The following is a 14,871-nucleotide window of genomic DNA, read 5'->3' on the forward strand; positions in this document are numbered from 1 at the left end:
CTTTGGACATCTATTAATAGATTTAGATCCCCGAACATCAGACTGTCTCAGATACTGTTCAAACATAATACCACCTGGTCCGTCAATTTTCTATTTACCTTTAGATAAAGCAGAAGTGACACCCATCACAAATGAACACGAAAAAATTATTTATTCTGCAACACATGGTACAGTTGAACCCAACTCAACTACGAGGCTTCATTAGAAAAAAAACATCAAATAGTCAAATCATATCAGTTGTTTGTGAATGCTTGCTCAATGTAGTCAACGGAAATGTGCCTGTCAGTATCCCAAACCTCAATAAATTCGAAACAGCATACAAAATTTTAATCAATCCAAAAACGAGTCCTGAAAAAAAACGAGCTATTATACTGAGCAAACAAGGATTTTATCTAATCAGACAAATACTTTATTTTTGCTTCAAGTATTTGACTGCATAGAAATGGCAGCAGAAGAATTTGTTCTAATTCCAAAGCATATGTACATCAGAGATCAACCACATGCAGCACATATTTTGCTTGACAACTCAATTAAACACAAGAAACCGCAACTATCATATTTGAACCGTTTGAGACCACTAAATGAATCAGCAAGAACAACAACAACATCAGCTTTTGATAAGTCAGCAGTCATTCCCCCAACCCCTGAACCACCTATTGTTGCCAAAGCAGAAAACAATCCACAAAAACAAGCTCTCCCTCTCACTTCTCAAGACGATGATGATGATGACGGTGATGGTGATGATGATGATGATGAAGGTAACGAGATGGAAAAAAGTGTTGAGCTTAGTGAGGCATTATCCACAGAACGTATCCTGTTACAATTACAGCTCATGGATGAACACAAATTTAAGCGAGCAAAAAAAGTTCTTGAAGTTATTAAAAAGTCAGAACGAGTCAAAATAAATAAAGATAATGAAGAAATTTACGTTGATAAAGTGCCAACAGGTCTTAAAGCATCAGTTTTTCTGTATGATATACAACAACAAACTAAAAAACTTTACAACCCTGCTTTTATACTGATTTTGAGGTCACTCAAACTTGATGAACGGTTGGTTATGAACAAGTATGCCAAAGTCGCGGTTCAGTCAACGAATACGGAACAAGCTCAACAGAAGCAAAGAAGCAGACGTTCCACAAATTCCCCTTCAAAATCTACAGCCCTCCTCCTCCTTTCTCCCGAGAAGAAACCTTCGTCGTCATCGTCGACGACCTCAAGAAGAGACACCTCAAAAAGCAGTAAGAGACGCAAAACCAGAAAAACTGTTGCAGACAGTGAAAGAGAACGGTCACCGCAAAAAACCAAACGAGAAGAAGAAGGTGCAGCAGAAGAGGAATACTCCGAGTCGTACGAAACGCCCGATAACGATTCAGATTCTGCAACGACAGAGAAGAAGAAGACAAAAACAAACAAAAAATGGCAAGATTACACCAGCTGAAGAAAAAGTATTGAAAACTAAATTTACAAGTAAGGGTCCAGCATTGTTTGGTAGTGTACAGAATTTAAAAGAGGAATCAAAAATTTCACGAAGTAAAGTGAAACCTTTTTTACATACAGAGCCAGCATATACAAAATATCGAACAGTTCGTCGCAAAACACCACGCCTCAAAGTGATAGTTTATGACATAGACGAAATATGGTCAATTGACCTGGCGTATGTTGATAAACTTGCAGATTACAACAAAAAAATTAAATATCTTATGGTTGCAGTGGATTGCATGTCCCGCTTTCTACGTGTACAACCGTTGAAATCAAAGTATGCCACCTCAACTGCGGAAGCATTCAAACATATGATAAAAACAAAACAGCCGAAAAAAGTTTGGGTAGATAAAGGCACAGAGTTCAAGGGGTCATTCAAAACTTTATGTGAGGAAAAGGACATCGAAACTTATACAACAGAGAGTGAAAAAAAATCCGCTTTCGCGGAGAGGAACATTCGATCACTAAAGGGTTTGATTTATAAGTATTTGGAGGACAAATGGACCTACTCATACATCGATAAGCTTCAAGATTTTGTCAACACAATTAACTCGAGAACAAACCGCGTTACCAAAATCGCCCCGAATGAAGTTACCAAAAAGGACGTTCCACGTCTCATTTCATTAAGAGTGGAACAATCGCAGAAACTAGTACGCCGACCAAAGCTCTACGTTGGTGATTTTGTTAGAATAGCAAAAATTGACCTTCCGTTTCGAAAAGGATACAAACAATCATTCACTGACGAAGTTTTTGAAATCTTTGACATCCCAACAAGAAACCCACCAACTTATAACCTCATCGACGCTGATAAGGAACCAATAGAGGGTAAATTTTATGAGCCTGAACTAATCAGGGTCTTGGAAAAGGAAGGAAGGAAGGAAGGATCAAACTAAACAATGTCTGACAACTTTATAAGCGAAAAAAATTCATTTACCATTACACTGGTGTCATCAGCCTCAATGAATATTTTCAATGACAATTCGTTAGCGAGCTTTAAAAATCTGCTAAGCGAAAATATCGATCTACAAGGTGAATGGAGAGTTGCATTGACAGAAATAACGTTTCCCACTCATATTAACAATGTTACGGATACCAAACTAGTGTACTACAAAAAAGACAAAGTTAAAGCAAGCCTTAAAGTGGCAAAAGAAAAAATATCCAGACCATATGATGGAGAAAAAGGTGAAATAACAAAGGGTGTTTATGACGAAATCGAGAAAATATTCAACGAAATCAATCGGAAGATTGATCTTGATAATATCAGTTATAGCATCGACCCCATTACCAAACATCTTTCATTGTGGATGCATCTATTGGGAAGGCATTACCTTTGAAAGTCCACAAATTCCTAGTATCTTAGGTTTCAAAGGCTTAAGAGATGGAACTGGTTACCATATCGGCTACAAAGAATCCAGTCATATCCATAGCACTCTCACGTCACAAAACCTCATCTCCGACTACCCTGTTGATATCTCTGCTGGAACCCCAAATGATGTTTATCTACTTGGACATAATTCGTTATCAGATTGTGGGTGACACTAAAGCACCATTGCTTAGAGTCATTGATACTAATCGACGTGTGAAAAACGGTTACGCTTGCAGCATTGAACCAAATCATCGCAAGTTTTTAGCAACTTAGATTATAAAAAAACTCCTCGTGAATAACATCCAGAGCATTGCGGTAAACCTACGAACAGAAACCGGTAGACTTGTACCATTTGCCGGAGGAGGAGGAAAGTTGTTTTGACTTTAAAATTTCAAAAGTTTTCTGATTAAGATTATGGATGCGTACTATCATAATCAAGCAACCATGCCTCACTTCTCGGGACATTACAGACAGCGGGGTAGTGGCTTTGGTGCTCTGGCTATGGGTATTGGACGAGTAGCACTTCCGTTAGCTCGAAAATTTATAGTACCAGCAGCAAAACGTATTGGTAAAGAATTACTTGTTCAAGCAGCACCCGAATTAATAGATATAGCAACCAGGAAGAAAACGCCGAGACAAGCCTTGAAAAACACAGTAAAAAACACAATCAAAAAACAAGTTGGAGCTGGACGCAGCAAGTCACGTATGAGCAGAAAACGGAGGAAGACAACAACAACATCAACAACAACAAGAAAAAGAAAAACTCTCATTCCTAAGAAACGAACTCCACTGAGAAGTCGCTCCAATTTTTTCACCAAAGTACGAAATGATTTCTAATTTATTACCAACTGAAGCAACTCACAGCTCATTAGATTTATTTGAAAAACCTCCTCTACTCGTTACATTTGAAAATGCATTCACTCAAAAAATTGGTCCATCTTATTCACCTGATGGTCCCATGCTCGAATTTGAAGTTTTAGGAGATAGAAACAACTTTATTGATCTTCAACGAACTCGCTTGGAGATTGTTGCACGCATTGTTCAAAATAATGGTAATGTACTGCGAACTCACGCCACAGAGGCAGGGCAACGAGACGCACCATATTTGGTTAATAATCCACTTTCATCTTTATTTTCTGAATGCACCATGTCCCTGAATGGAGAAAAAATTTCAACAACTAATGCCAATTTTGCCCATAAGAGTTTCATTGAGACAGAATTTTCTCACGGTATTGATGCAAAGAAAACGTGGCTTGCTTGTCAAGGCTATTATTATGAAGATGATCCATCAGGTATTGATGGTGCTAATGGGCGAGCTGAAGATGTCGCTGAACGTAAGCGAATCGTAGCAGCATCAAGCCAATTCCGATTATTTGGTAAAATTGCCTGTGATTTTTTATCATGCGACAAACATCTTATCAGCGGTGTTACAATAAGACTTTCTCTGAGACGATCTCCTAATGACTTTGTTATTATGTCTGAGCACGCTACTAAACATTACCAAGTCCAAATCACTGAGGCTAACCTATATGTGCGCAAAATGACAGTAACAGATTTTGTACTATCATCGATAGAAAAAACTCTGTTGAAAACACCTGCAATATACAATTATATTGAAGTTTTACAAAGAACCTTTTTGGCCACAACTGGTGTGCAAAGTTGGCGACAAGAAGACGTTTTTGCCAAAGAGCCAGTCCGTCGAATGATTTTGGCAATGAGCTCGAATACAGCATACCTGGGTACTAACCGAACAAACCCGTTTCATTATCAAAAGTTTCAGCTGAATGAAATCATTGTTTACCGAAACGGCCTACCCATTGCAGGAACTCCTGTGTCAACGACTGATAACAAAAGAATATACTATAACACATTGGAAGCTCTAGACTTTGTTTTTAACAATAGTCATGGAATCAATTTGGCTAATTATCACAATCATTATATTATGGCATTTGATCTCACATCTACTCAGGAGGCTTCACACGACTTTATTCATCCTGAATTGACCAATTGCACCATTTCAGTAGAACTGAAGTTTGATGCACCGCTGGGGGAAAATGTAGAGTTACTTTTCATGGGAGAGCGTGCATCAACAGTTTACGTGCGTTCCGATAGAAAAATAGCTAAAAACACTCTAATGAATTGAATCGAGGGAAAAAATGGACAATTTGCAGATTATTGAGCTTATTAACAGATGCAAACATTTGAAACATCGATTTCGTGGCATTTTTCCCGCTAACTTAGCATTTAATACAATATTGAAACGCGACAATACTTTCATGATAGTCAACGCATCAAACTCAGACCAGCCAGGAACTCATTGGTTACTGTTTGCTCAAGCTGGTGGTCAAATCTTTTTTGCAGATCCTCTTGGACGAAGCCTACACAACTATCCACATGTATACAAAAATATGAGACGTTCTATCCATGAGGGAAACCAAATACTGATGAATAAGCCAATCCAATCAGCTAACTCGGTCTTGTGTGGACTTTATTGTATTTATGTTGCTCATGTTATAATTTCTTCTAAGTATCCTATAGGTTTCAAGGTTAACGATCATGACATGATGCGTTTTGCTAAACATATGATGTTATAACTTTGTGATACTGTTGCATTTCTTTAATGATTTATAATTGATTTTTTTTTTAAAAAAACATGTTTTATGGTTGCTAGAACACATACCGCTGGAATTATCTCAGAAATGTTTTTTTTTCAAAAATTGTATTTCTTCTCCATTATAAATTTAACAAACAAAGTATTCGAATCAATCTCTAATCGACCATACCCACTCAAAATAATATCAATGATTTTTGAAAATTCGGCAGCATTATCCCCATTCAAAATTCGAATAAAACGTTCAATGGTTACATTAGTAATTAGATCAGTTTGAGTTTGAATGGATCGAGTCTGTGATGCAAAGCAAATCTGTGGCAATCGTTTTCGCAAAGAAACTCCGGCGGTGTCAAGGTTGTTAGTCGAATTGTAGTTAACAGCCAATTTCATTTTTTCCATCAGTGGTCCTGATAGATGATATTTGCTGCACCGCATAATCAAATATTTAAAGGATGAAAGGAGGCAAGGCACAATAAAAGATTTTAAGGTCATCTTGTTAACTGCTTCAGTGCATTCTTTTGTAACTTCGATAAGAACGTGGTAATGTGGCTGACCATTGGCAGGAGATTGGGAACAAAAATCGTTCTGATTTGAATGGACTGCAAATGCAAAGTTCGTTTTAGAAGGAAGGTCAAAAACGTCGGGTTCATTGTTCAGAAAAAAAAATTTAAAGTTTTTCCGAAATTGTTTAAAGTATTCCGGCGATTGTTCATACATTGCTTCAACCATTCTGATAATTAATAAATGAAACTGGGTTTTTTTTTCCACTTACTCAAGCCACTCGACTTTTTTTGTTGGAATAATCTTCTTCATCATCCTCTCCGTTTTCACTATTACAGTCTTTTTCGGAGTAAACCGATCGTTTTGATTTATATCGTCGTTTTTGAGGTTTATCGTTTCCTGTTGTGGAAGTTGAAATCTTTTCACCAGTTGGTGCTTTGATCATTTTTTTTACTTTTGAATAATTATCTGCTAAGCTATCAAATTCTTTCGTCGTCAAAGTAACTGCTTGATACATTTTGAACACTTCTTCGTCAGTTTTCTTATACAATTTTAGTGTAATATAGGTACCTGTTTTTTCAAATGTTTTTGTTCCAACTCTGACTATACGTTTTCTCCTGAAGAAATATCACGAAAGTCATCAAAAAAGTTAGTATCACTTTCAAGCGTGTACATAGTTGGGTAGCGGTAATTTTATTCAACCGTATCAGTCAAGAGACAATTTAAGAATGATTTACCTAGCCGGTGAATAGCTTAACTCGGGTGATTTCTTTTACGGTATAGCTTAAGCTTCATTGGGACTTTTAATTAGTTTGCAGTTGGAAATTTATGAGTTTAAGTTATACATGTCAAATCTGTCTGGCAAATTCCCGTTTTAGCTCATAAATCTCAACGGTTTTACCCTGGCGGCATGCCTGTTATCTCTTTGAAGTGTAAAACTTCTGTCATTTTGTGCTTAGGGTATCATAAAAAGGCGCCATGCTGTTTCTTTGAAGTATAGATTTTCAAAGCGTTCTCATTTCTACTTTAATTGCAAAAGCCCTGAAAACATATTAAAATTTTACAAAACCCGATCTATGGTAATTGGCTAAAACTAGACCACCAGCAATAAAAAACTAAAAGTGGTACGTCAAACTAAATCTACTCACTATTTTCATTCAATCTCTCAAAATCAAACAAAACAAAATTTTCAACGATGGCAACTCCACTGCAAATTATTTCAATTAATTCTCTTGAAAGAGCTATATTGTACCAAACTTATACCAGAGATTCTATCGTAGTGGTTCAACAGGAACGGAAAATGCGTCATCGAAACGCGAGTCCTTTGAACGATCTTGATCCAGGAAGCCAAGAATTCGATGAATGGGTCACTAAAAACCATATGATGTTACCCCATTATTTGCTAGATCAAATTGGTATCCTCATACAAAGCAGAAAACAGGTCTACGAGAGTTGTTGTGTGACTGAATCGTATCCTGCGCTGAAGCGCACAGATATTCAAGACCCTACTTGCCTTGATAGTTCACCGAGAAAAATACTGTTCAACTACGATTGCCAATCGATCCCCTTTTACGAAAATCAGGAAGGATCCATTAGAGATTTAGCAGAGCGAGAAAGTTACTGGAACATTGAGTCGATTGAATCACCAGATTCAACAGAGAAAAAAGATGAGGACCAGCAGACGCCCAAAACCCCAATAAAACCGGATATCTTTTCAATCACTCAACATCAGCAGCAGCAAACTTCTTCTGCTTCTTCTTCCGGCAGTCAAAGTCCCACTGCACCAAAGTTAGTAGCTGAGACACCGCCTATCAATGCTTGCTATGCGCCGAAAAAACGCAAACTGCAATTTAGAGATCTCTGAAAACTCAAAAAAAAAAATTTGTTTCCACCGAGAGTGCACCAGTTTGGGGGTTTATTATTTAGTTTGATAAGTTTTTTTTATTATTGTGGCTGAATCTTTGCTTACGTTTTGTTTATGATTTTTCTAATTTAATGTTTGCTCTCTAACTTTTTTTCAGAAATCTTTGAAAGAATAAAACTAAACAAAAAGAAACATATTTTAAATTTTTTTTTTTTTTTGAAAAAAAATTAAGAGTTTCAAAATTTTGTTTGAAACAAACAGTGGTATCAAAAATTATCCTCTGGTTTTGACAAGTAGTAGGTGATCAACTTAGCTAATGAAAGTTTGCCTGTATATGCAGCACCTAACAAGTTATTTCTGTTCAAAACCGAAACCAGAAAAAGTAAGCAAAATTTTGTTTTTGTTTTTTGTCCAAAAAATGCCAAAAATTGATTTCGTGAACTGCAACTTTATCTCATACTGTTGCTATAAGGGTATTACGGCTGATGAAACCCCCAGTTCCTTGATACAACGCTTTTGAAATGTTATTTTTGAGAAAATCAAAATTCATTAAAATTCATCGTTGGCTAAGTGTCGTTCACTATGAAGCCGTGCTCAGAAATGGATGAAACCAATTTTTTTAGACTCAGCGGGATCGAAAACAAGGCGTAGCCGCCGTTTTCGAGTCTAGGCGGCCACGTTTCAAAAGATATTTGGTGGTTTTTGAAAGGACTGCATATCCACTGAGACAATGCTCCTCACAACCCTGCAGTGGAAACCATCTAAAATTAAAAGCTGAAACACTGCAAAGGACCCAACAGATACCTGAATCAGTGAACATCTGCCTGAATCAGTGAACACGCCGAATGAATTTAATAAAAACAAGAAAAAATCAAAAAAGAATAAATTGACCTGTTTGGTTTTTTCGATTTTCAGAAGTTTGACATGAAAAATTCCCATTATTTAATTTTTAAAAAATTAATGATATGAAGCTTTATCACTTCTTTGACAGCTCAATTGATGATTAACTACATTCGGTGTAATGCATTCATTTCACTCTGCTGGGCTTAGGTCTACTCGGGTGAGGTCTTTTTGAATTGAGTGCCGATGAATTGTTTGAAGCTACACAACTTGTCTAGGAACTTTGTGGTTAATTCAGAAAATTTGGTTGATTTATGAGACTATTTTATAGGTTTACTAAATGAGCCGAAGTTATTTTCTTTGATGTATCTGAGAGCATTTTTGGCGCACCCTCTCGATTTTATTAATCTAAGCTCCACCTTAGGAAACCACTCCTTGTTTGGCAATTAAGCAAATGATAGAAAAAGTTTGAAAATCTAAACAGATTTAATAGCAGTCGTAAAACAAACGGAAAATCACTCGAACTCTTTTGACTTGTAAACCAGTATCTGCTTTATTTGAACCTAGCTTTCGGAAATATCAAAATTCTCAAAAAACAACCACCTCGCAATGTCTACAAAAGTCGTACCCTGTAATCTCTGCCAAAAAAAACTGAGTGACCGGCGAAGCCTCAAAAAACATCTAATGGCTGTTCACAAGATTGATCCTGTGAAAACCGACTACATCTGTGGTCACTGTGAACTAGAGGATAAGTCACTTCGCGTCATTTGGGAACATGTCGTGGAGCGTCACAAAACAATCGATGAAACGGAAGAAAGAAGAATTTGTCTCTACGACATGAATGTGTTCCAAAATGATCGCGCATATGCTGCGCATATGCTAAACGAACACGGTCTGCCAGCATGGGATGTGAGCCGAGAAATCCTCACTTCTATACAACCTGAGACAGCTTTTGATGGAGCAGTCAGGACATACGATATAGTGCCGATGGAAACGGAAGTGGACCTACTAGCGCTATTCGTGACCAAGAGAGACGAAATAGAAGAGCTGATACTTCAAAATACCATGTATGAGCCTCAGAAAGCTCAATTGTCAGCAGAAGTAACTCTTGAAAAAGAGAAGGCAGATGGCACAGAAGAAGTAATAACCATCTTCGCCAATTGAAAAATGCTTGCTGTAGACGTTCAAGGATGGACCCAGGACCAATTCTATGATTGCGTAGACCAAATATTGTCTACTGTCCATCAATATGCGTCTCATGGTAGTGGCTGGAGAATCCGCAGGATTGATAAGATTGTCCTAAAAATGGTGAAGTCTGCACCGATCAGGGGTTCATCGTACTTGCCACTACCAGCCGATCTACTGAAACTCAAACGCTTCTTGTTGAATATTCGCAATTATGAAGACGATCGATGCTTTGAGTACTGCTTCGTTGCTGAGTATCATCGGCAGAACAATATCCCGCTCACTCTTCGTACGATGCAGAGTAAAGAGGAGGAGAAAGCGAGCTTCTATGATTATCGCAGAAACTCAAGAGCACACGAGCCAACTGGTGATTTTGTGTACCCAATGGGACTACCGACTATTGCACGCTTCGAAATTTTGAATGAAGTGCAAGTGAATGTCTTCAGGTTAGTTGAAGTTTTAATCAAATTTTTTTTTTTTTATTGATGTGAAGCTGTATCTAAGCACATCAGAACAAATGGTTGGCTGCACATTCGTTGAAGAATTATTATTATGATGACATTAAAAATTAGTATAAAAATATCATTCAAAATTTTTCTCTAGGTACAATGAAAAGACTCTTCTACCCCTGAGAGTGTCAAAATATCAGACTAATTTTGTTGTGGATTTGCTGCTTCTAAACGATATGGGCACGAATCACTACGTCGTGATAAAAGACCTGAACAAGCTAGTGAGCAAAATGCAAAAAAGAAAACTGAGATCGAGAAACATGCTGTGCCGAAATTGCTTCCACCGGTGTTCATCTGAGGAACGACTTGAGCGCCACCAGTTAATCTGCATGGGGAACGAACCAGCAATCGTTACCATGCCAAATGTTGACAAGAGCAGCGTAGGCTTCAAAAACATCGGTGCTCGAAGCTATAGCCCATTCGCGGTTTACTTTGATTTGGAGTCTGTGCTGGAGAAGGTGGAGACGGTGAGAAATAATCCTAACTGCTCGAGCACAACCGTGATTGAAAAACATAAGCCCAGCAGTTTTTGCCTTGTCGTTGTGGAAGCTGGAAACCCGAAACCTGCGTTTTTTTCACTTCATCGAGGAGTGGACGCCATGACTAAATTCGTTCGAATGCTGGAAGTATTGGCGCGTGACTTTCATAATAAAAAACGACGATACCCGAACTACCTCGGAAGCACCACTATTCTTGAAGACAGTGACAAATGCTGGATTTGCGAAGAGGAATTCTCCGAAACTAACGCGAAAGTTTTGGACCATAATCATTTCGATGGATCATTCCTCGGATGGGCTCACAACAAATGCAACTTCCTGAGACGTACCATACAATTCACCCCTGTCTTTGCCCACAATCTCCAGAATTATGATTTGCACCATGTACTGAAGAGTCTGCAAGATACCAATACCAGAAACACCTTTTCGGTCATTCCTCTCAATGACGAAAAATTTATTTCACTAACAATGAAAGTGTGGATTAGATCGTACACTAACGAAAAAGGAAATGTCTATAATGTCTACGAAGAAATCCGTTTTGTGGACAGTTGTAAATTTATGAACAGCTCACTCGATGAGCTAGCTCGACATCTACCCGTGGAAAAGTTCATCTATCTCAATAACCACTTTGCTACCCGACCGGAAGAAGATAAAGCATTGATTCGACAAAAAGGTTACTTCCCCTACTCGTATGTTGACAGCCATGCAAGATACACAGAAGATGGACTAACTGCACGCGACAAGTGGACCAACACGCTGCAAGGAGGTGTTGTTAGTGTCAGTGAAAAAGAATACCAACATGCATGGTTAGTGTACACTCGTTTCGGTTGTCAGACTTTGGGCGAATACAGCGATTTGTATCTAACGACTGATACCTTGATTCTTGCATGCGTTTTTGAAGAGTTTAGACGAGTGTGTTATGAAACATATAAGCTAGATTGTGCTCAATATTTCACGGTTAGCAATCTCTCAGGGGATGCATTTTTGCGAACATGCAAGGCTGACCTCCATTTGCTCACTAATAGGGAGCACTTGGATATGGCAGAAAACCTGATCAGGGGGGGCATTGCAAGTGTGTTTGAAAAAAGACTTGTTTCCGCCAACAATAAATTTGTGAAAAATTACGACCCTAAACAGCCTAACACTTTCCTCTTCATGATAGACGCAAACAATTTATACGGCGGAATTATGGAAAAATTTCCTCTTCCACTTAACTCATTCGAGTTTAATGACCAAGTTACTATAGCCGAAATTCTCAACACGAGCAGAGAATCCGAAATTGGATACATTTTGGACGTCGATCTTTTATACTCCGATCATTTGCATGATGCACATTCGGATTACCCACTCGCCCCAACAAAAGAAGTTGTGTCCAAAATGGGGCTCAGTGAGCTTCAATTGGACATGTTGAAAAAAATGAACATTTCTGATAAAGTGGGCACTACGCCAAAGCTCATACAAAACTTCTTTCCAAAGAAAAACTATACTGTACACTACCTAACACTTCAGCTCTATGTCAAACTTGGTTTGAAAATTGAAAAAGTTAATCGAGTACTGCAGTTTAGACAAGAAAAATTTATTGCACCATATGTTCAGTTGAACACTGAGCTCCGAAAAAAAGCTACTACCAAGTTTGAACAAGATTTCTTCAAGCAAATAATAAATAGTGCGTTTGGAAAATTCTGCGAATCAAAAAGGAATCGACTTATTGTAGATATTGTTCGCAATGCTGAAGAACTGCAAAATTTATCAAGGAAAAAAAGATTTAGCAGTATAAAAATTATTGACCAACACTTGGTATCTGTAACCTCAAAACCTGTGAACATTAACTGGGATAAGCCCACAATTGTTGGTGCAACGATACTAGATTTGGCAAAATTTTACATGTTCCAGTTCCATTACAACATAATCAAGAAAAATTTTGACGCAACTCTTTTATATTCGGACACTGATTCGTTCCTGTATGAAATCCGCAGCAAAGATCTCTACAAGGAAATTGAGAAAAACCATGAACTGCGAAATCATTTTGACTTTTCAAATCTACCAGTCACCCACCCCCTCTACACCAACGAGAATTTACGCGTTACCCTGAAATTCAAGGACGAGTTTGCTGGGGAGATCATACAGGAGTACGTCGGACTAAAACCCAAACTGTACAGCATTATTTCTTCGAGTAAGTTTCTTTTTCTTTTCTTTTACCATTTTGCAATTACCATTTTAGAAAAGGGCAACAAAAACAAATCATAAGATTATGTAGTGAGGGTTGGGGGGGGGGAATGGAGGTATTTATGTGGAAAAGAGAAAAAACTGTTAAAAATTTGAAGTAAATTGATTGTATTTTTGTTTCAGACATGGACAAAAAAAGCGCGAAAGGTATTTCTAAATTTTCAAAAATGGAGCTAACCCATAATAAGTTTAAACAAACATTGACTTACTGTTCGCTGGTCCGGTCAGAAAATGTGAGGATAAATTCTTGCAATCACAATTTACAAACCATAATAACGAATAAAATTTCCCTGAGCGCATTTGACAATAAGCGCTATATACATGCAGACAGAGTAACTACTAGTCCTTTCGGACATAAACGTTTGCGTGAGGATATGTTCATAAGAGAAATTGGGCGCACCATGGATTGGGGCGAATACGACGTAGACGACGACGCCGTGGTCCCAACTCCCACCGATAACGGAAGTGGGGAGGATTTGGCTGAAGCTATAGAAGCGCAGGGTGGGTATTATGTGGATATTTTTACTCTACCAGATATGGGGTTCAACCAACCCACATACACTGATCAAGAGCTAGAACAGGATTTGGTAGATTTCGACCAGCTAAGTGGGCAAAGTGAGTCAGAACCAGCAGCGTACAACTGCCCCTATTTGGACATTGAAGCTCGAGAAGAAAACGAGCGGGAAGAAATTAGACCACCTAAACGGCGGTGCTTAAATCGACGTGCTTTTATATTAGACGATTCTGACTAAGTAACTTCTGATTATAAATGTAAATGATTCGCTTTATAGTACTTTTCATTCAGGAAATAAAGCTTTTCAAAATTGTTCTTTTGACCGAAAAGTGAAATAATCAACAACTCTAATCGTGAGGGGGAGGGGGGTATACAAAACAACAATATAAACTTACCAATATCACAGCATTTTATTTAATTCCACACGTGGCGATAAAGATTACAAAATAATCCACAATATAACGCGCGCAGTAAAGTTTGATCTGTCAAAGTCAAAGGGAAAACATGCACCAACCAAAACCTAATTCCTTTCCCGTTTCCATAAAGTGGCTGGAAAATTACCAATTTTAACACCCCTTAAAACATGCGTGCCCGAAAAAGTAGGGGCTTTAACCCCTTTGGGGGTTAAAAGTGGTAAGTACAACGGCACATCGAAAAAAAGGGGGGGTTAAAAGTGGTCATTTTCCTAGTCACTTTTACTATACTACTGTCTTAATTGGTTCTTTGACTATCTAAAAGCCAAGCTTGCTAGTATTGTCGCGACGCCCTGAATGTTCCGGATAACGTCTGTGGGTTAGTATAAGACTTATAAATTTTGACTAAAGGGCAAAGGAGAGCTTCGCATCACTTGCGATACAAAGCAAGGAAAGCTTTGCAAGCTAACAAATAGAGACGGAAACTATTAAGTCTAAAAAAATGTTGAAAAGTTTTTTTTTAAAATCAACTCCACACAGAAAAAAAGCCGGTAAAACAAATGTCAGCATCAAATACGCTTTAATTATTTATCCAGCGGCCACTAAAAAAAATTAAGTGGGTGAACGACTATTGAACCTGAAAAAGAAGAAACTATAAAAAAAAGTTTTCATCATTAAAAAATCGCTAATTATTTGTATACCATCTGAATATTATTATTGTCCGGAGTTCAAAAAGCAATACGATATTTCAACTAGGATAATTTTTGTAAAAATATGGGCTTAAGCATTGCTTTTGCAAGTTTGGGATAATTAATGAGCAATAACTGGCAACTGAGCTTTATTTTTAGCAGATGAGTTAATGAGTT

The 14,871-nt window shown here is 37.8% G+C and overlaps 3 protein-coding genes across 3 annotated transcripts in view; all 3 read left to right on the top strand.

Moving 5' to 3' along the window:
* LOC134841365 (ubiquitin conjugation factor E4 B-like) overlaps positions 1 to 14,871 on the top strand; it is a 478,213-nt gene that overhangs the window by 127,505 nt on the left and 335,837 nt on the right. The window lies entirely within an intron of this gene.
* On the top strand, positions 443 to 1,438 carry LOC134841590 (protein DEK-like). The gene has a single exon (XM_063857621.1). It carries the CDS (start codon positions 443 to 445, stop codon positions 1,436 to 1,438), a length of 996 nt encoding a protein of 331 aa, XP_063713691.1.
* Positions 9,967 to 13,830, top strand: LOC134841591 (uncharacterized). Its single transcript, XM_063857622.1, has 5 exons — positions 9,967 to 10,292; positions 10,450 to 12,286; positions 12,746 to 13,025; positions 13,202 to 13,225; positions 13,406 to 13,830. The coding sequence occupies exons 1-5, from the start codon at positions 9,967 to 9,969 to the stop codon at positions 13,828 to 13,830; spliced, it is 2,892 nt and encodes a 963-aa protein (XP_063713692.1).

Source organism: Symsagittifera roscoffensis, chromosome 3, assembly GCF_963678635.1.
Source record: "Symsagittifera roscoffensis chromosome 3, txSymRosc1.1, whole genome shotgun sequence".
Classification (NCBI taxonomy): Eukaryota; Metazoa; Xenacoelomorpha; order Acoela; family Convolutidae; genus Symsagittifera; species Symsagittifera roscoffensis.